At 35.0% G+C, this 19236-nt stretch overlaps 10 protein-coding genes and 1 non-coding gene across 11 annotated transcripts; 5 read left to right on the top strand and 6 right to left on the bottom strand. All coding sequences in view use genetic code 12, as the record gives it.

Moving 5' to 3' along the window:
• Positions 1-41: 41 nt before the first annotated feature.
• Positions 42-1070, bottom strand: DEHA2A04730g (DEHA2A04730p; the record flags this gene model as incomplete). The annotated part of the gene is made up of 1 exon (XM_456527.2): positions 42-1070. The coding sequence occupies one exon, from the start codon at positions 1068-1070 to the stop codon at positions 42-44; it is 1029 nt and encodes a 342-aa protein (XP_456527.2).
• Positions 1071-1089: 19 nt separating this feature from the next.
• DEHA2A04708g (DEHA2A04708p) lies at positions 1090-2817 on the bottom strand (the record flags this gene model as incomplete). Its single annotated transcript, XM_456526.1, has 1 exon — positions 1090-2817. The coding sequence occupies one exon, from the start codon at positions 2815-2817 to the stop codon at positions 1090-1092; it is 1728 nt and encodes a 575-aa protein (XP_456526.2).
• Positions 2818-2961: 144 nt separating this feature from the next.
• On the bottom strand, positions 2962-3641 carry DEHA2A04686g (DEHA2A04686p; the record flags this gene model as incomplete). The annotated part of the gene is made up of 2 exons (XM_456525.2): positions 2962-3462; positions 3522-3641. The coding sequence occupies 2 exons, from the start codon at positions 3639-3641 to the stop codon at positions 2962-2964; spliced, it is 621 nt and encodes a 206-aa protein (XP_456525.2).
• A 157-nt stretch (positions 3642-3798) lies between these two features.
• On the bottom strand, positions 3799-5802 carry DEHA2A04664g (DEHA2A04664p; the record flags this gene model as incomplete). The annotated part of the gene is made up of 1 exon (XM_456524.1): positions 3799-5802. The coding sequence occupies one exon, from the start codon at positions 5800-5802 to the stop codon at positions 3799-3801; it is 2004 nt and encodes a 667-aa protein (XP_456524.2).
• Positions 5803-6549: 747 nt separating this feature from the next.
• On the top strand, positions 6550-9588 carry DEHA2A04642g (DEHA2A04642p; the record flags this gene model as incomplete). The annotated part of the gene is made up of 1 exon (XM_456523.1): positions 6550-9588. One exon carries the CDS (start codon positions 6550-6552, stop codon positions 9586-9588), a length of 3039 nt encoding a protein of 1012 aa, XP_456523.2.
• Positions 9589-9877: 289 nt separating this feature from the next.
• Positions 9878-11374, top strand: DEHA2A04620g (DEHA2A04620p; the record flags this gene model as incomplete). The annotated part of the gene is made up of 1 exon (XM_456522.1): positions 9878-11374. One exon carries the CDS (start codon positions 9878-9880, stop codon positions 11372-11374), a length of 1497 nt encoding a protein of 498 aa, XP_456522.2.
• Positions 11375-11548: 174 nt separating this feature from the next.
• DEHA2A04598r lies at positions 11549-11622 on the top strand. The gene has a single exon. It is a non-coding gene; the product is annotated as a tRNA-Asn (tRNA).
• A 147-nt stretch (positions 11623-11769) lies between these two features.
• DEHA2A04576g (DEHA2A04576p) lies at positions 11770-12708 on the top strand (the record flags this gene model as incomplete). The annotated part of the gene is made up of 1 exon (XM_456521.1): positions 11770-12708. One exon carries the CDS (start codon positions 11770-11772, stop codon positions 12706-12708), a length of 939 nt encoding a protein of 312 aa, XP_456521.1.
• A 230-nt stretch (positions 12709-12938) lies between these two features.
• DEHA2A04554g (DEHA2A04554p) lies at positions 12939-14717 on the top strand (the record flags this gene model as incomplete). The annotated part of the gene is made up of 1 exon (XM_456520.1): positions 12939-14717. One exon carries the CDS (start codon positions 12939-12941, stop codon positions 14715-14717), a length of 1779 nt encoding a protein of 592 aa, XP_456520.2.
• A 104-nt stretch (positions 14718-14821) lies between these two features.
• Positions 14822-16177, bottom strand: DEHA2A04532g (DEHA2A04532p; the record flags this gene model as incomplete). The annotated part of the gene is made up of 1 exon (XM_456519.1): positions 14822-16177. The coding sequence occupies one exon, from the start codon at positions 16175-16177 to the stop codon at positions 14822-14824; it is 1356 nt and encodes a 451-aa protein (XP_456519.1).
• Positions 16178-16357: 180 nt separating this feature from the next.
• Positions 16358-19162, bottom strand: DEHA2A04510g (DEHA2A04510p; the record flags this gene model as incomplete). The annotated part of the gene is made up of 1 exon (XM_456518.1): positions 16358-19162. The coding sequence occupies one exon, from the start codon at positions 19160-19162 to the stop codon at positions 16358-16360; it is 2805 nt and encodes a 934-aa protein (XP_456518.2).
• Positions 19163-19236: the final 74 nt, after the last annotated feature.

Here is a 19236-nt window from a genome sequence, read left to right as displayed (position 1 = left end):
TACAGATGAAAAATCATACCAGTATAAATTTTGCCTACTTATCAAATCGCGTTTGGCAATATAACTTCATGTAAATAATGGTAACAACCTACCAAGCTCATCCAATGGCAGAATGCTCCCACTAGAACCATTACATGAAAAATTTGGTGTGAATGTCCGAATATATCAAACTTTCCACTTAAAGGCTTGTCTAGTAAACTAGTCTCATCCTCATCTACATGTGTAAATCTCTCTGGCACTCTCATAGCGTACAACACGGCACCACTTATATAAGAAATGCCTTCAAGTACCAACCAACCAGCGCACGATCTCTCAACTGCTGCAGAGTATCCGTATAACTTAACTGCAGCTATGAGTGGTAATATTCCTGATAATCCGAATAAAATAAACATTAAAGACCTCAAAGGACGATAAACATTCGTAGCAAATCTTGGATCCAACGTTAATACGGTGCATGTAGTAGCTAGTCCAAGGAATATAATAATGAATGTGAATTTCCAGAAGGGTTCATCATAGAATGAAAATAATACAATTGAATTCAAAGAACATGTAATCAAAATTACTATTCCGAAATAATCGAATTTGTTCCCAAGCTTACTGACTGTATCCGAATGTGACTTAACACAGTGGTATGTTGATGATATCAATAAGCATGCAGTGACAGCCATTCCAAATTGAAGAAAGTTTAATTTTTCCCATACTCCAAGATAATTATCATAAATTGGCAATTCATAGTTGACATAATAAATTATAACCAGGAAAGCAAAAAAGGACGGTAGCAAATGTGTATGTATATTTATCGATTCGTTATGTAAATAGAATAATGAATTAAAGCAGTTGCTAAACGACGAAGTCTCTTTGACGTATCCTGATCTAATAAAGTGATTGTCTTGTTGCCATTCATCTATTTCGTGGTAATAATGAAGTCTAGGTATCGTTTCAATAGGAGTAGCATCGCCACTGGATCTTACATCTGTGCAAGATCCCCTTTGTCTTAAAATTGAAGTCATAATAGGAGATCTTAATAAGAAGCAATTACAAAAAATGATAAAATTCAGATCCGCATTCATATAAAATCTATATAAACTACTAAAGAAACGAAGGTGGAATGTTCTCCGTAATATCAGAATATTGATGCATTTTACCGTGAATGTTAACACCCCCAGGTATTCCTTGCTTCTTTAACTTATCTATTTTCTTATTGAAAATATCACCCGTATAAAATATTTTCCATTGGGAACCTGGATTGCTTAATGTTCCACAACATCTTTCAAAATACCATTTATTCACAGGATTATTTTTCCTTGACCTCCATATTAACTCATTAGGATGAGATTGTAAAATAATCTTAAAAATGATGTCTGCTAGACCAGGAAGGCCCTGATTTACACTGGCGATTGCAAATTTATCTAAATAAGCAATCTTTTCATTTGTCTTTGAACACGTCTCCCAGGTTATGATTGCAGCACCATCATAATCTCCAACTATTACGACCGTAGCTAAAGAATCGTTTATTCTATCAAAGTATTTTTCAGTGTCTAATTTCTTTCCAAATGAATCATCAATTAAATCCACTAGTTTAGATTTATTTACAGAGCCATCTTGTACTAAATTATTCAACGTAAATGCTTTAGGATAGTTCAAAGCATCTAAGATGTTTACATCCACCCCTTTTTTTAAAATTGAGGTAGAAAGTTCAGGGGTTCTGTTGTGAGAGGTCGGCAATGATGATGAAATAATAGACCTATCAGTTAAGACATTATAAATTATTGGGTTCAACTGATCATTATTAACAGACATAATATCCGGAGTAGTTATGATACCTGTTGTTTCGTCATTACCTGTTTTATCAGATACTAATGTCAAAGTCTTATTCATAGCCTTTAAATTATTCATATGGAAAATTCTATATTCAGGTTTGATAAACCCTATGTATAACTCTGAAACTATATCGGAGTACTCTTGCGATAGGTTTATAAAGACATGACTAGTCTGATTTCTTTCAATTGACGGAATACCACCTATTGGATCTATCATAACAACTTTTTCAATTGATAGCACATTTTTCGTCGTTAATAAAGACGAACATAAACTAAATAATAGATCGTTTGAATCAATAAATTCTTGCATGCATGTGGATGCGTTATATACAATTGGCTGAATAATTGGTATTACACCCTGATATAAGGGTATTAAAACCAGTTCTAAGTTGTCAATGGCAAGATCTTTATCGTTTATCGTTTTCTTGGTGAAAAGTGACCGCATTATAATTGTCTTTAAATCATTCTCTTCTGTCGGTTTTCCAAGAATATTCATTATCTTGTTAGTTTGATTTAACATGTATAATTCATTGTTTCTAAATGTATTAGCAGGCAAATGATCGTAATCAAGCATTATTATAGGTGATATTCCCAAATGTATTAGGCGTTTGAATGTCTCAGCCATTCCTTTCCAATTCTCCAACAGAATTGACTGGAATTTTATTTTGAATAATGCTAACCTTAATGGAATTTTTTGTAATTTCGTCTCATCGTCATATATATTCGTAAAAGGGTTCTGTTTATTTAAAAATCTATTAATAAAAAGTTCACGCTGACTATCTCTCTTTTCCAATGAATTCAGTGGGACTCCATTATTGAATGTGATATCACTGAAATCAAACTGGTTTTGATATTTATTAAGATAATTTCTCGCTTCTCTTTTAGTTGTGGTTGATTTTAAAATAGAAAGAATTAAATTACGTTTGGCATTCGTCACAGTTTCATGGGTCTTTAGGTTAGATATGAATTGACGATTAAGGTTCCTCAATTTACTCATAATATCTATAATAAATGACAAGATCGTTTCTAATGATCCCGGTCTTCAGATTTTGATATTACTCATTATAACTTTTTATCAAATGCACACGACCACCATATATCAAGCCATCTTGACATAGAAGAGTAACTTGAATAATCATAATCATTCATTATCAGATACATCGTGGTACATATCATCATCCTGGTCGTTTCCGGTTCCTCTATCTGTTTTGGTGTTCACGGATTCGTGGAGTTGCCTCAATTTGTTCATGACAGTTAAGACAAACGGCCTCAATTCGTTAATTTCCAATAAAGAAAGCCCATCCAATTGGATATTCGATTCGTTCAATTCCTTTAGACCTTTTCGAGACTTAACAAGTCGTATTTCTCTCAAGTCTTGTATTATGGATCTTAATTGATGAGTAGGATCAGATAAATCATCTGCTGCTTTATTAAGTAAAATTTTCGAAATTTCAAGCCAGTTCCAAGGTAATACACTGAACTTATGTGGTTGCTTCAATTCTTCTTCGTATTTTTCTTTCAAGTATATCAAGTTTAACCACTCTGGAGGAACGATATTACATTTATCTTGAGATTTCAAGATCACAGCTATCCAAATTGGAATTTTTTCTCTTCTCATACCCCTCAACGTCGGTACTTTGGTCTTTATATTTCTGTTAGTATATTTTCATCACAATTACCCATTCTTAGTTATATACATACTCCTATCAACTCTAGTTTTTTCATTGAATATCTCGGCAAAATCGTAATATATTCATTCTCTGCGAGAAAACTAACCTCTGAGGGCATCAAACTGTTCTGTAAATGAGCCGGTAAAACCATCGTATTAATTTAAAACGCTTCTTATGTGTTATGTTTATGGTATATATTCATAATGTTGTTATATATCTATATAGAATATCTGGAAAGCTTCGCTGAGAGAAACGCGTTCTATTTTTTATCTTTGTACCATTTTCAAAAACCCTACGAACTGCAACCTCTACGTTAACTTTGATAGCCAGGTGAAAGTTTCCGAGAAGATATTGTTCCTAATGTGTTGTTCTCCATCAGCGTTTCCTATTTCATCATGAGTGTGGGCAAGTAACACACCAAAACAGTTAACTAGGTTTTTTAGTAACTTTGTATTTGCTTTTAATGTCTGTTCCTCTTGTAACTTAAGGATTTCTTCCGTGTCATCAACTGTTTCTAACAGGAATGTATAAGATGGTATTGGTGAAGGGGAATCAATATTGTTTGCCTCGGATATAACTTTTTGACTTGATGAAGGTAGGCGATGGTATTCTTGATTTCTCAGTATCAAAAATGGAATAATAATTACGTCTCTGAATGCCAAAAGGAAAATATTCTCAATTTCCACCTCAACAACGCTTTTGGGGTCATTATTGAATTTTTGTATTGCAATATCATGTAAATACTTTTGAAGGGGATGAAATATACCCATAACATAGTATCGAATTCTTTCGTTGAAATATGACCATTGCTCACCAATCCTGTTCCATTCGCTAATGGATGCAATTGATAGTGGACTCGGATTATTTTTAGCCTTTTGCACAGGGATTCTGTTTTTTGTCTTACTTTCATAAATCGTAAAGTCTTTATCAAAGGTGATCATACACTTGATAAAAAATGTTAGCAAGTCTTGAGATATTTCTCTAATTTTGAAATCGTCCAAAATATCGTTGAAGTTCTCACCTAACGACAAAGTACTGGTAGAACTCGAGGTGTAGAACTTTGTCTTGGATTTTGATTTTGATAATTTGCTCCCAGGAGTCCTCTCTAGAAAATGCGATTCAGTTGAAGGGGTATTCGAGGATTCGCCCAAATAATTATCCTTGATATAATTAGAAACATCTTCTAAAGTCATTCCTAAGTATGGATGAAAGATCTTATTACTCAATCTTTTCTGCTGTGATGGCTGAAATAATGGCTTCATTATACTTATAAGATTGTTGAAGAATGCAACATTATTCTTACCGAAATCGAGTAAATATTTGCTCAAGTATTCACTATCACCATCTGTATCACTTATTATTCCTAATCCAACCTCTTGTGTTTGGTATTTATGCAACTTATTCAGCAAATATTGGTCAGTAGGCACCATCAACTTTTTATGAATATCAAGGAATGAAGTATGTTCATTTGAATTCACATACTCTTCCACCGAATAATCTGGATCGGTGAAATTATAAACCAAAGCGAAGTTTATATCTGTAATGAAGGAGTTTGAGTTATTCGACGAAAGACTCATCGCAGTTCTATTTGGATTGTTATTTATAGTTTGCTGCAGAGATATCAAATCATCCTTAGATATTACATGTTGCAAATCTTTACTTGGTTGTGAATTATTATGTGACCGATGAAAGAAATTGTGAAACGTAGATGCAGGTGAAGTAACGGAGTTCTTTCTTTTGCTATTCATATTCGGCGACTCATCCATATGGGAAGGATTTAAAATCTTCTTGGGTACCTTTAACCCATGTCCGGTGGGGCTCGAGGAATCGTCCAACAGAGAAGAACTCAAGATCTTCTTCGGTACCCTTAAACCGAGGTGTCCTCCCGTTTGAATTGTTAAGTCAGGTTTGCTTGCGCCATTCTTGCTAGAAAACTTAAGCTTATTCTTCTTTGAAAATTTAAACATTCCACTCCCCGAAGGTTTCCTGGGGTCGGTCGTTGATGCCGTCGAAGTATCGTCTTCATCACTATTATTATGGTCATTCATTCCATCATCAAATTGTATTACTTGTGGATTGACTGTGGAGTTTGATCTATTCTTGGTGAATAGCCTTGTTATTGGATTGTTTCTATTCGTTATAGTACTAGACGTAGATGCTTGCGAGGAGTTGGTACCAACTTTTTTTAGATTATTAAATCCTACACTCGATATCTGCGAAGTAGTATTCGTTCCCGTTGTAAATTGTAATGTCGATGATGTAGAGTTATTTCCATGGCTATAGAAAGGAGTGTTGGAATTATTACCCTCCATACCTGATGGCCTTTTGAAATAAAACTAAAGGTAAGTGTGCATTTTTAATATTTCTCGCAGCACTAACAATTTAATTCCCCGAATTTATCTTTGAATAAGATTATTTCGATTTAATTGTTAACTACATTCTCCACGATTGTAACTCGCAAAACCATAATCACAATTGATGTTACTGATGCCTTTAAACAAAAAAATCTAGAATGTGTGATTATGTACGAATGGTCTAGTTATATTAAATGTAAATCTAAACCCTACTAATGATGATTGTCTATTTATATAAGAAAGTAACTAGTAGTGCTTTTGTAACGTTTAGTGGTTGCTTCACTTATTGGAACTTCTACGTGCATGATTAAGCTATATTCAATTGGCTATGCTGTCTAGTATTATAATTTATCGATGCATGCTTGCACCTCGAGATTTTTACCAGTGGTCGAAAGTACTGAATTACATTGCTAATCCGTGAGAATGGGTACGCGGTGTATCCTCGGGCAATATATGATAATAGAGCTATATTGCTGCTAAAAGACCATAGCAAGTTAATGTAGCATAAAGCTTAATTGAAAAAAGAACAAAACATGTACCTTCCGTTTTAGGAAATTTTGTAAATAAAAATACAGCACTATGAAATGTAAACAGGCTGGGACCTAACGGTAGTTTAGATATTTATAAAACTAGAGAGAAGTTTAATGATACATTTTCTTCTACAGAAGACAATTTAACAGAGAAAAGGATTTTTTTGTATACAAAATGTCAAACCCATTCGATGAAGATGAAGGTCCATTTGCGGACCCTCAACATCCTTCTTTACCGCATGCTGCATTCACAAGTGATCGCTCATCGCCTAGAAGATATAATAGAATAGAAGACGATGATGATGATGAAGCAAGTGAAGAGCTTATGATGTTTCCACAATCGACCCAACAACTGCCCTATAGACAATCCCCAAATATATTTGCCAGAAGTGTTGCTAGTGCAAATAGAAATCAGGGAAATCCTCTTGGGAATGCACCAAATCTTCAATTTGGGGAAGGAACAACTCCAAGATCTCAATTTACATCCAGAGAGTCACCAAAGCGTCAAAGGAAGGCTGAAGTTTTTATTGACAGTGATGATGACGAAAGAGAAGTTGCAGATCCATTTCTGGGTTCTCCAAGACGTTCGCAATTTGGAAAGTCGGTTAACAGTTCAGCTAGAAGTGAAAGGTTCTTAGAGCCACCTCAACCAATTTTTTCGCCAGAGACATTCGCCGAAGCAAACCCACACGATGAAGACCAGGAAACTATCACGGATGATAAATCAAGGAACAGCTACGATTATGATTCTTATCAAAAAGCACATGAACTAGAACAAAGGTCGTTGTATTCCGATTCTACAGCTTATAGTGGCCCATCCTATACTTCAGGAGAGGCTGAAGAAAGTGAATACTTTGGAGCATCTATTGACGGAGAGATGATGCATAATATTGATAACGGTTATGTCCCAACCGGCGATAAAACCGTAACGAGACGTAAAGTTAGGTTAGTTGGAGGAAAAACAGGTAACTTGGTGCTTGAAAATCCAATTCCTAATGAATTGAAGAAAGTTTTGACAAGAACTGAATCACCTTTTGGTGAATTCACAAATATGACATATACAGCTTGTACTTCTGAGCCTGATGAATTCGTTAGCGACGGTTTCACCATTAGAGCCGCAAAATATGGAAGAGAAACTGAAATTGTGATCTGTATTACAATGTATAATGAAGATGAATTTTCATTTTCTAGAACCATGCATGGTGTTATGAAGAATGTTGCTCACTTATGTTCTAGACATAAATCATCAGTTTGGGGTAAAGATGGTTGGAAAAAGATTCAAGTCATAATTGTAGCGGATGGTAGAAATAAAGTAAATAGTTCGGTATTACAATTATTAACAGCTACTGGGTGTTATCAGGAGAATTTAGCAAGACCCTATGTCAATAACAAGAAGGTTAATGCCCATTTATTTGAATACACCACTCAAATATCCATTGACGAAAATTTGAAGTTCAAAGGAGACGAAAAGTGTCTTGCTCCAGTTCAGGTTATGTTTTGCCTTAAAGAAAAGAACCAGAAGAAGATTAACTCGCATAGATGGTTATTTAATGCATTCTGCCCTGTTTTAGATCCTAATGTGGTTATCTTGTTAGATGTTGGAACAAAGCCTGACAGCCGTGCAGTTTATAATTTATGGAAGGCATTTGATAGGGATTCGAATGTTGCAGGTGCTGCAGGTGAAATTAAGGCTATAAAAGGAAAAGGATGGATTAATTTAACCAACCCCTTGGTCGCATCCCAGAATTTCGAGTATAAAATGTCCAATATTCTTGATAAGCCATTAGAATCATTATTTGGTTATATTTCAGTTTTGCCGGGTGCATTATCGGCTTATCGTTATATTGCATTAAAAAATCATGAAGATGGCACAGGGCCATTAGCCTCATACTTCAAAGGTGACGATTTGTTGAATGAATTAAACGATAGTAAAAAGAATAGTAAAACAAACTTCTTTGAAGCAAATATGTACTTGGCAGAAGATCGTATCTTGTGTTGGGAATTGGTTTCCAAAAGAAACGAAAATTGGGTTTTGAAGTTTGTTAAGCTGGCAACAGGAGAGACAGATGTACCTGAATCAATTCCTGAATTTTTGTCACAAAGAAGACGTTGGATTAATGGTGCTTTTTTTGCAGCTTTATATGCTTTACGTCATTTCAATAGCATTTGGCTAACCGATCATTCATTCTCTAGGAAGTTCTTTTTGCATGTCGAATTCATTTATCAATTTGTCTCCCTTTTGTTCTCCTTTTTCTCGTTAAGTAACTTTTATTTGACTTTTTACTTCTTAACGGGTTCATTGGTCGACAATAAGAATATTGGAAACAATGGAGGTTTTTGGATCTTCACCCTATTCAATTATTTATGTATTTGTTGCTTAACGTCGTTGTTTATTGTTTCTATTGGTAATAGACCCCAAGCTTCGAGAAGAATTTTCAAAACATTGGTCATATTATTGACTGTGTGTGCATTATATGCATTGATAGTTGGATTTTATTTCGTTTTCAGCACTATCGAAAGTTACGGCATGGGAGATTCATCTACTTATGTTTTCATAAGTATTGTTGTATCATTATTATCCACTTATGGCTTGTACACTTTAATGTCCATTTTATATTTGGATCCATGGCATATGTTAACGTGTTCGGTACAATACTTTTTGATGATTCCTTCTTACACTTGTACCTTACAAATTTTTGCATTCTGTAATACACATGATGTTTCATGGGGTACTAAAGGGGATAACAACCCACAAGAAGATAAGGATAATCAATATATTATTCACAAGAATGAGAAGGGTGAATTTGAAGCCGTGGTTGTGGACGTTAATATTGAAGAAGTATACCTCGAAACCTTGTACAATATCAGAGCCAGAAGATCCAACAAGAAAGTTTTAACTGCCCGTCCACCACCTCCTCAATTAGAAGGGGAAGATTACGCAAAAGATGTCCGTAGTAGAGTTGTCTTAATTTGGTTACTTGTAAACTTAATTTTCATCATGACCATGTTACAGGTATACGAACCTGGTGCAACAGATAAAAACATTTACTTAGCATTCATTTTGTGGACTGTTGCCGCATTAGCATTCTTTAGAGCTGTGGGTTCGTTTGGTTACCTTATCCAACAATCAGCGAGATTTATGGTTGAAACCAAGAGCAAGTGGAGCCATAAGAGAGAAGGTTATGCAGCTCCAAATACAAATGCTTTAAACTAACACTCATTTCTACATTAGATAATTTAGATATATATTTACATTTTATTTTATTCCATTGATAATAATACCCTTTTAATAATAGAATGTTCAGTAAGTAGTACGGTTTATAAAATCATAGTAATTAGTCGTCCTCCTAAAATAAGGTGTAAGGATGTCGCAATGTTTTTTTCTCATCCTTTTTTGATATATTTATGATCCAAGAGTCTACTTGAAGAGAAGCTTTTAGTAGACTAGTGTTCTTTTACCGTGTATTTTAATAAATCGATAGTCCATATATAATAACAATACAATGGTAGCTTTAGAAAGAAAAAGAAAGATATCTGGCTCTGAGCAACCTAACGGCACCAAAAAATTTAAGAGTGCAACTTCTTCGTTTGTATTGCATTCGTATTCAAAATTGCCAGACCTTAATAGTATTCCTCTCGCTAAAACTCAACCTTTAGATGTATTTGTATGGGGTACAGGATCAATGTGTGAATTAGGCCTTGGACCTTCTGCTAAAACCAAGGAAGTTAAAAGACCAAGATTAAACCCATTTTTGACTAGTGAACATTTGGGTGATAGCAAGATTGTTGATTTTGCGGCCGGTGGTATGCATACTTTAGCCTTGGATTCGGACAATAGAGTTTGGTCTTGGGGTGGTAATGACAGTGGTGTTTTGGGTAGAGATACTTCGAAAGTTAAGGAAGTTTTGAAGGATATGGATGCTGATGATTCTGAAGATGATGATGATGGTGATTTAAACGAAGCCGAATCCACACCGGGTTTAGTTGAAAACTTACCAAAGCTTAAAGGTGCAAAGATCGTTCAATTAGCTGCCACTGACAATTTGAGTGCAGTCTTATATGATAACGGTGATGTTTATGCCTGGGGTTGTTTCCGTTGTAATGAAGGTTTATTAGGTTTCTTAAGAGATGAAATTAAATTACAAAAAACACCTTTAAAAATTAAGCAATTAAAGAACGTTGTTCAATTAGCAAGAGGAAAAGATCATTTATTAGCTTTGGATTCAAAAGGTATCGTTTACGCTTGGGGTAATGGTCAACAATTTCAATTAGGCCGTCGTGTTTTAGAAAGACATCGTTACAATGGTTTAGAGCCAAAACAGTTTGGATTATATAACATCAAATACATCGCAAGTGGTGACTTTCACTGCTTTGCTATTGATCACGATGACCAAGTGTACGCATGGGGTTTGAATCAATTTGGTCAATGTGCTTTAACTGATTCAGATGGTAAATTAGAAGATGGTTCCTTAATTACATCTCCTACCATTATTCCTGAATTATCGAAAAAGGGTATTACCCACCTCTGTGCCGGTGAGCATCATTCAATGGCATTAACTGGGGATGGTCTGGTTCTCTCTTGGGGTAGATATGACATGAAAGAAGTCGGAATTCCAAAGGATAAATTACCAGAATCCACCTTCAAAGATGCGCATGGAAACGCCAGATCGGTTCCAACTCCTACTAAGCTTCAATTTGGATTGAAGTCTGATAATGGTGTCAAATGTAAGACTATTGCTTGTGGCTCGCACCATTCCTTCGCCGTAACTGATGATGGTTTTGTGTACGCCTGGGGTTTTGGTGATACTTATGCACCAGGTTTAGGTCCATTAGAGGAGGATGTTGAAAAGCCAACCAGAATTGTAAATACAGCTACAAAATATCATGATATTCAGCAGATAAATGCCGGTGGTCAATTTTCTATAAGTGGTGGTGTTAAAATTGATGATGAAGATAAAGCAGAAGATAGAATAGAGAAATACGAAGAAATTGACGGATAATCTTAATTAGATGTTAGGCCTTTTTAAAAAGTTTTAGTAATACTCCTTTAGTGTTATTTTATAGTTTGTTACTTTAATCGACGCTTTCATGTAACTCAAATGTAAATTATATCATTTTTCATTCTTTAATGTAGTATAAGGATGAAAACACTCCTATAAGCTTTATAACTGTTAGACTTCGTGGCCAAGTTGGCTAAGGCGTGAGACTGTTAATCTCAAGATCGTGAGTTCGACCCTCACCGAGGTCGGTTTTTTTTTCTTTGTCGGATATTCTGCTCACTATTTCTCTCTTCAGTGTTCATCAAAAGCAAAACTCAACACTAGTAGATAAAGTATTTTTTTATTTTCCATACGTTTATATAGAACATACTAAAGAAGGACAAGATATAGAAAGGATGTACAGTGCTGCGGCTCAACCACAATCGCAAGCTTCTATTCCTCAAGGCCATCAATCTGATGGCAATATTGCTTCTAAGAACAAAGCTTTGAACGATGAACAAATTTATCAGTGGATATCTGAATTAGTTACTGGTACAAATAGAGAACGTGCATTATTGGAATTGGGTAAAAAGAGAGAACAATATGATGATTTAGCATTGGTATTATGGAATTCATTTGGAGTTATGACAGTATTATTGGAAGAAATTATATCAGTTTATCCATTTTTAAATCCGCCAATATTGACTGCATCAGTTTCTAATAGAGTGTGTAACGCATTGGCATTACTTCAATGTGTGGCGTCCAACGTACAAACAAGAGGGTTGTTTTTAAGTGCTAACTTACCATTGTATCTTTATCCGTTTTTGTCTACTAATGCAAGACAAAGATCATTTGAGTATTTAAGATTAACAAGTTTGGGTGTAATTGGAGCATTAGTTAAAAATGATACACCGGAGGTGATTAACTTTTTGTTGACGACTGAAATTGTTCCATTGTGTTTGAATATTATGGAAATTTCCTCAGAATTGTCTAAAACAGTGGCTATTTTCATTTTGCAGAAAATCCTTCTCGATGATCAAGGTTTGTCATACATATGTACGACATATGAAAGGTTTCACACCGTTGCTTCTGTTTTATCCAAGATGATTGACCAACTAAGTGCCACGACGAATACCCAAACCCCTCAACAGCCTTCGAATAGTTCTGGAAGGTTGCTAAAGCATGTCGTTAGATGCTATATGAGATTATCGGATAACCTAGAAGCTAGAAAGGCATTGGCGAATATTTTACCTGAGCCATTAAGAGATGGAACTTTCTCTCTTATTTTACAAGATGATGTTGCTACAAAAAGATGCTTGGCTCAATTGTTGTCGAATATCAACGATCAACAATAGGTCCAGTGTTGATTAACTTGCATTGCCCGTATCATATAATACTGTATAAGTATATTAGTAACATAGTGTGTATATTAAGTTTGAATTTATGTTTTATTTGGTAGTACGATAACAAGAAATATTACGATCTCGACTTAATCCGGAAACTGTTATCAATTTCACTTCTGGTTTATTTTTTTCTGACATTGGCGTCTTCCCATTAATATTTTTTTAAATATAACCTAGTAAAAATGTCCTTCAATGAAAGGACACATCAGTTCACTCACTCGAACTCCCAACGGAGAGCTTCGGTGGTCTATGGTTCAATAGGTAAGGGTGGCTTATTCACTCCTTCTGATTTTATCAGGCCACATGGTGACAATGCTGGTATTAGTTTTGATGACGACCAAGGGGTTGCACCACATACACCCGATGAAAGCAGTCAGTTGTTGGATCGTCCTGCTGTACTTAGCAGCAGAAAAAATCGTCGTCAGTCAAGTGTGACTCGAGAAATTGTAGAACAAGAGAGGCTGTTTTTACGAGACAGCAATATTAAAGTACCTTCAAAAGGAAGTGAAGATGATGTTATAGATACATTTGAGGAAGCGATTATATCGAAAAAGTTATCTACTACTACAGCATCTATTGAATTAAAGTCGTTGGTTATTTCATCTATTCCATTGATTGTGACGTTTCTTTTGCAAAATTCGCTTTCGACAGTATCCGTTTTTACTGTTGGACATTTGGGTGCCGTGGAATTAGCTGCTGTTTCAATGGGTTCGATGACTGCAAACATTACTGGTTATGCCACTATTCAAGGTATTGCAACTGCTTTGGATACATTATGTCCTCAAGCCTTTGGAGCAAAGAAGTACCTGCTTGTTGGGGTCTACTTGCAAAAGTGTACAGCATTAATCTTTACTGTTATGGCACCTGTATTAGTCATTTGGTTATTTTTTGGATATGGGTTGATCACCCTTATTTTACCGGATAAGGAGACTGCCAAATATGCTGCAGTCTATTTGCAATATATAGCTCCCGGTATTCCAGCGTATATTCTATTTGAATGCGGTAAAAGATTTTTACAAGCTCAAGGTATTTATCACATTTCAACAGTGGTTTTGTTATTTGCAGCCCCATCGAATTTGCTTATGAATTGGTTGTTCGTCAAACATTTAGGGTATATTGGTGCTCCAATTGCAGTGGCCATTAACTATTGGTTGATGGCAATTGGCTTATTTGTTGCTGTTGTCTATTTTGTTAAACCAGAAAGTACCCCTACTGGTTTGCATCCGTTGGTTTGTTGGAGTGGACTTAATATTAGAGACTCTTTTAGAGCTTGGGATAAGCTAATTTATTTAGCAATACCTGGTTTGATCATGTTAGAAGCAGAGTTTCTTGCTTTTGAAATATTGACATTATTGGCATCCTACTTGGGTACCGTTGCCTTAGCGGCACAGTCAATTGGTACAACTATGGCATCACTTACGTATCAAGTTCCTTTTGCGATTGGTATTGCCTCATCCACTCGTATTGCTAACTTTTTGGGCGCAGGATTGAGTTCACCTGCCAAAACAGCTACACGGGTCTCTTTATGTTTTGGTCTTGTCATATCTACGTTCAATTTTTTGGTGTTATTCTGCTTCCAAACTCAGATTGCCGAATTATTTACTAATGACAAGAAGGTGATAAAGACTGTCGAAGGAGTTATGTGGTTAATTGCATTAATGCAGATTTCTGATGCAATGAATGCCAATTCAGCAGGTTGTTTGAGGGGTCAGGGTCAAACAAAAATTGGTGGTATCGTCAACCTAGTATCCTACTATGTAGTAGGTTTGCCGCTATCTATCTACTTGACATTTTACTCGAATTTTGGGGGAACTTTGCATGGCCTTTGGATTGGAAGCACTGTAGCACTAACCATAATTGGTGTTGTCCAAAGTTATTATTCATTGTTTGCTGATTTTGATAAGCTTTGCGCAGAAGCCAGGGAAAGAACTTCAGATGAAGGCCCAGGTTTCGCCGTATAGTGTACATTATATATAAGTTATATTTTACTAAAATATTAATATATTCAAGAGCAAATTCAGACTAATATAATTCTAAAAATACAAATAGTAGCAGACAATACTTTTCAAAAAGCATCGATCATAATCGCTTCTTTTACCGGTTGAGGAGGTGTTCTAGGTTTACCGGCTAATAATTCTCTTCTGATTTCAAGACCAATTGCATGATGAAATCTTTGCCTAACAGTTTCTAATAAAAAGTCTCTTTGATCATCCGTAATATCATTCTTGTATCTTTGAGCAAATGATAAGAACGCTTTATGCCAAACGACAGGCAATTGTGGTTCTTCCTTTTCTTCATCTATCATTGAATCATTCGCTTGGGCAGCTTTTCTAAAGCGCATGAAATAAAAGACTAGCTCATCCAAAGTTTGGTATGGTAAAGCATATTTCTTTTCAATCAAGACTCTAATAAACACAGTAGTAGAGGGTTTGAAGTCTCTCTGCACCAATTGCGTTAATGCAACTGATGAATGCAATACTGGTACGGAAATCTTAGCTAAAACTGATGCTGCAATAGTGGCCTCTCTGACAGAACAATGAGAATCCACTAATGGGAACAAAAACCCTTTAAAAAAAGCACCTGGTTTATACAAAGATTTCTTCAATGCTCTATAGATATGATAATTTAATGAATGATCTTCTGAGTCTTCAATCGAGGTTCTAAATCTTTCCAATAATACCATTTCAACAAATTTCTGAGCTTCATTCGCTTGCAAATTAGAAACAAATAACTTCGTAGCTTCATAAACAGCATGTGGAGTCCATTTTTCTGGGTTGGTTACAAATAACACATCTTCCCAGTTACGTAAACTTGGGAGAACCTTGAATAATTTCGGCAACTTACCATGAGTATAGGTAGACAAAATTTGTCCAATTTTTTCATATGCAGAGATAACCTTAGGTGGTAACAACACGGCATCAACTGGCCTACTATTATTTTCTTTAATAGTCTCCTTTTCTTGAATTTTAGCCATGATTTTATCTGCCAAATTTATCGAGCCATTTCCTGGCCCATTTGATGCAAAATACTTTTCAAATAAAGCGGCGTCTTTTTCATCAACCTCTATTTCTTCTTCAGCTATTTCATCTTCTTCAAACTCAGAATATTCTTCCTCTTCCTCTTCGTCTTCCTCTTCGTCTTCCTCATCCTTCTGAGATCTATAAGTATCCAAGAAACTTGGTCTAGTCTTTCCTGCATTTTCTTCGTCTTCTAATTCTTCTTGTTGTTCCTTAGCCAACTGTAAGATTCTTCTCGAAGCTGCTGCATCTAGAAAGTGTTCTTCGTTCTTTTCAGTATTTTTTTGGTTTGAACGAGATGATGTGGGTGCTGATTTCAAATTCCCACCTTGTGACTCAATATCTTTGTATAATGGATTATGACGAACTTTTCCCTTCGTCTCACTTACTGTTATCTTACCCATCTTGTTTCCCAATTATTTGTAGAATAAACTAGAAAACTCGATGTCCTTGGTAGAATATTTCATAAATCAGATGAGATTATAAAAAAAAAATTATTCACGTGATTTTATCATTAATTATATATACAAGATGCTATCTAACATTAGTGGAGGTGGGTATTATACATAAGCTAAGATTATAAGCTATAGCTCGTAATAATTAATCTTAACAAATAATGTAGAATATATTAACTCCTCCCCTAATAAATCATTTATTGGAAGATATCTGTAACCCTTCTTGAGATCGAATAATTTGCAAACTAGGATACCTATAGGCTGTATTTCTTCTACCTCTGAAATTGAAGAAGATGCATTGATCAAAAACCTCACAAAAACGAAGTCATCGAATGTAGTAATAGTACCACTGAATTTTTCGTTCCATATAGGATTAAATCCATTTTCAGGAATTATTGAAGTTCTCAAAGGAGCTGATCCACGATCCCATACTATATCGCTAGCTCCAGTTATATCAAAATTGATAAAGGGGTTTATAGCAGATACTGATCCTTTCGGTTTAGGGAGTTGGTGGGCACTAATTATTTCTATGTCAAATTTTGTTTTAATTGTTCGTTTTGCGACTATGGATCTATTAGATGATTTTAATAGAGGTTTTCGTAAATCCTCGGGTTTTAATACGTATCCCCTTCTATTGGTGCTTTCAAATAAGGATTCATTAATTTGCTGACCTAAGTCATAAGTCTGCCAGTTTGTAGCCACCATTTGTACTCCGTGCGACCAATATTTCATTGGCAAAAAATTCGACGATTTTAATCTTATATTCGATGGATAAACCCTCATGAAGTATTTCCTGTTATGTTTATCAATCGAAGTACATTTAATATCATCCTTAAGCATGGTGTTAATTGACTTCTCGCTCAATGAAAAACAGTGATTGAACGTTTTTGATTCAGGTAATGAAAAATTCCTGAATTTTACGCCCTGCAAATAAATCCCTAAATCACTTAGCGTGTCAGTGATTTTCCTTGCCTTTCTCCTCCTAATACTGAAAGAAGACCTTCTTTTAACTCCACCCGATCCGTTATCTTCACTGAATGATGTCGTGGTTGTAGTGGTCGAAGAAACGTAATTTCCATTTTCGCTAGCAATAAGATCACTGAAAGGACTAGTCTTCTTGACTTTCAATAAAATTTTGTGCTTCAACTGCAATGGGGTTGGCAAAGTAAACTTATCATCAATGGGTTGCGTGATTAGAGTATCACCTAACACTTCCTTTAGTGTTCGAACCACTTTAAGTTGGTTATCAATAGAGCAATTTATTTCGAGACTTATTATTAAAGGAAACGGTGAGGTAATGAAAGCATACTTCTTTATAGTTTTGAACACATTATTCAATGAAATAGAACTAGTGAATGTTCTACCGTGACTGACTATAGGTTCGTTATTTGTTTTGTCATTATCATCCATACCATCGATATATCCATCCCATATATCAACTTCGACACACCTACATCCCCTCTGCAAAGCTTTTATATAACCTTCAATTGATGAATCCCCCGCAACTTGTCGACCCATTAAGTATGTATTGTGGGAAGATGATATAAAGTATTCATTCAAAGGGTGATCAAAGTAACTTTCGTTTGTTGCAGCATTATACATCGATGTGGAATACTTTGATAATAAGAAATTATTAAAATTTTCAGGTATCCAATAGTTCTTGTCTTCAATACAGAATTTCCTAAATATCTTTCTCAAGTACTCCTCTGTAAAGCTTTCTTTCTGAACGTCTGTCATGAAATTCTTGAAAATATCAAAGGTCATACTTTTGTTTTCACCACAAGTTGAATTCCATATATGAGTGATATCATGTCTTGTTTTCAATATCGACACAAATTGCTTAAATTGATCAAAGTCTAACCCTCTATCGACAGAACTGTCGGCACATACAAAATTAAAAATTGTCCTTAAATAGGTTGGATTCATATTTATGTTTAGCCTTTTGGAATATTTTAATATATCATTGAAGGAAAGAAATTTCCTAATCTCTTTTTCATTCTCTTCTTGACTTCTACCGATAAACATATTTCTTTGAGTTTCATCAATATCGTTCAAATCTAGGAGATAATTCTTCGCCAAATTATTTCTCAACTTCTTTAACCCTGACAATACAGACAATAACTTTTTTAGATCGTGTTCTGTATCAGCAATAACATGAATAGTCTTCAACTTTTTCTTCTTCTTGTCAAAATAAATAATTGTAAGCCATTGACTTTCGAATTCCTTTGATACATGAAGTTCCTTACGATAATTGCTGGCATCTTTTTGATACGAAATGGCTTTTATATCGTCAATTGAGAATTCATAGGATTTATTTTTTGGTTGATAAGATGATGTAGGGGTAAGAAGCCTATATAACCCACTTGAAGCTGTGGTGGAGGCCGATGCATATGCATTTTTCAAAGAAAATTGGAAGTCTTTCTCTCCTATTTGAAAAAATGTCCTTTTTTTAGATTTATGAGATACTTTAAGCAATGAGAGACCCTCTTTAAAGAATACCGGCGGTATCTTGACTTGATCAATATCCTTGAACGGGTATGCACTTGTTTCTCTCTCATTATCGAGAGAGATATCATATGAGTCCTCTTCACTATTCGTATTATCCCCCAATGATTTACTATTAGCATTTTTTCCGGCCCATCCTGGTTTTGTATTTTCCATAGAACCCAAGTCATTCAATTTATTACTTGGGCTCATTAATTTCCTTAACCAACTCCTTCCTGGCGAAGTACCACTATTGGACAGTTCTTTTCTATCATTTGCCCTCAAATTATTAAATAGCGTAGGTAAATTGGATTGTATTGGCAATGAGCTCGAACGTTTAAAATTACCATAAAAAGAATGGTTTGAGATATCAGAAGGACTAATAGAATCCGATAATTCTAATAAATCAGAATTTTCATCAACTGAATGATCATTCTTAGATGAAAGCATATTATATCATCTTTTCTAACAGATATCAATGTTGTCAGAAGGTCTTAATACATTGCACCAAAAAATTCAAGTCT

Source organism: Debaryomyces hansenii, assembly GCF_000006445.2.
Source record: "Debaryomyces hansenii CBS767 chromosome A complete sequence".
NCBI lineage: Eukaryota > Fungi > Ascomycota > Pichiomycetes > Serinales > Debaryomycetaceae > Debaryomyces > Debaryomyces hansenii.
This window is presented reverse-complemented; position numbering and strand designations above follow the sequence as displayed.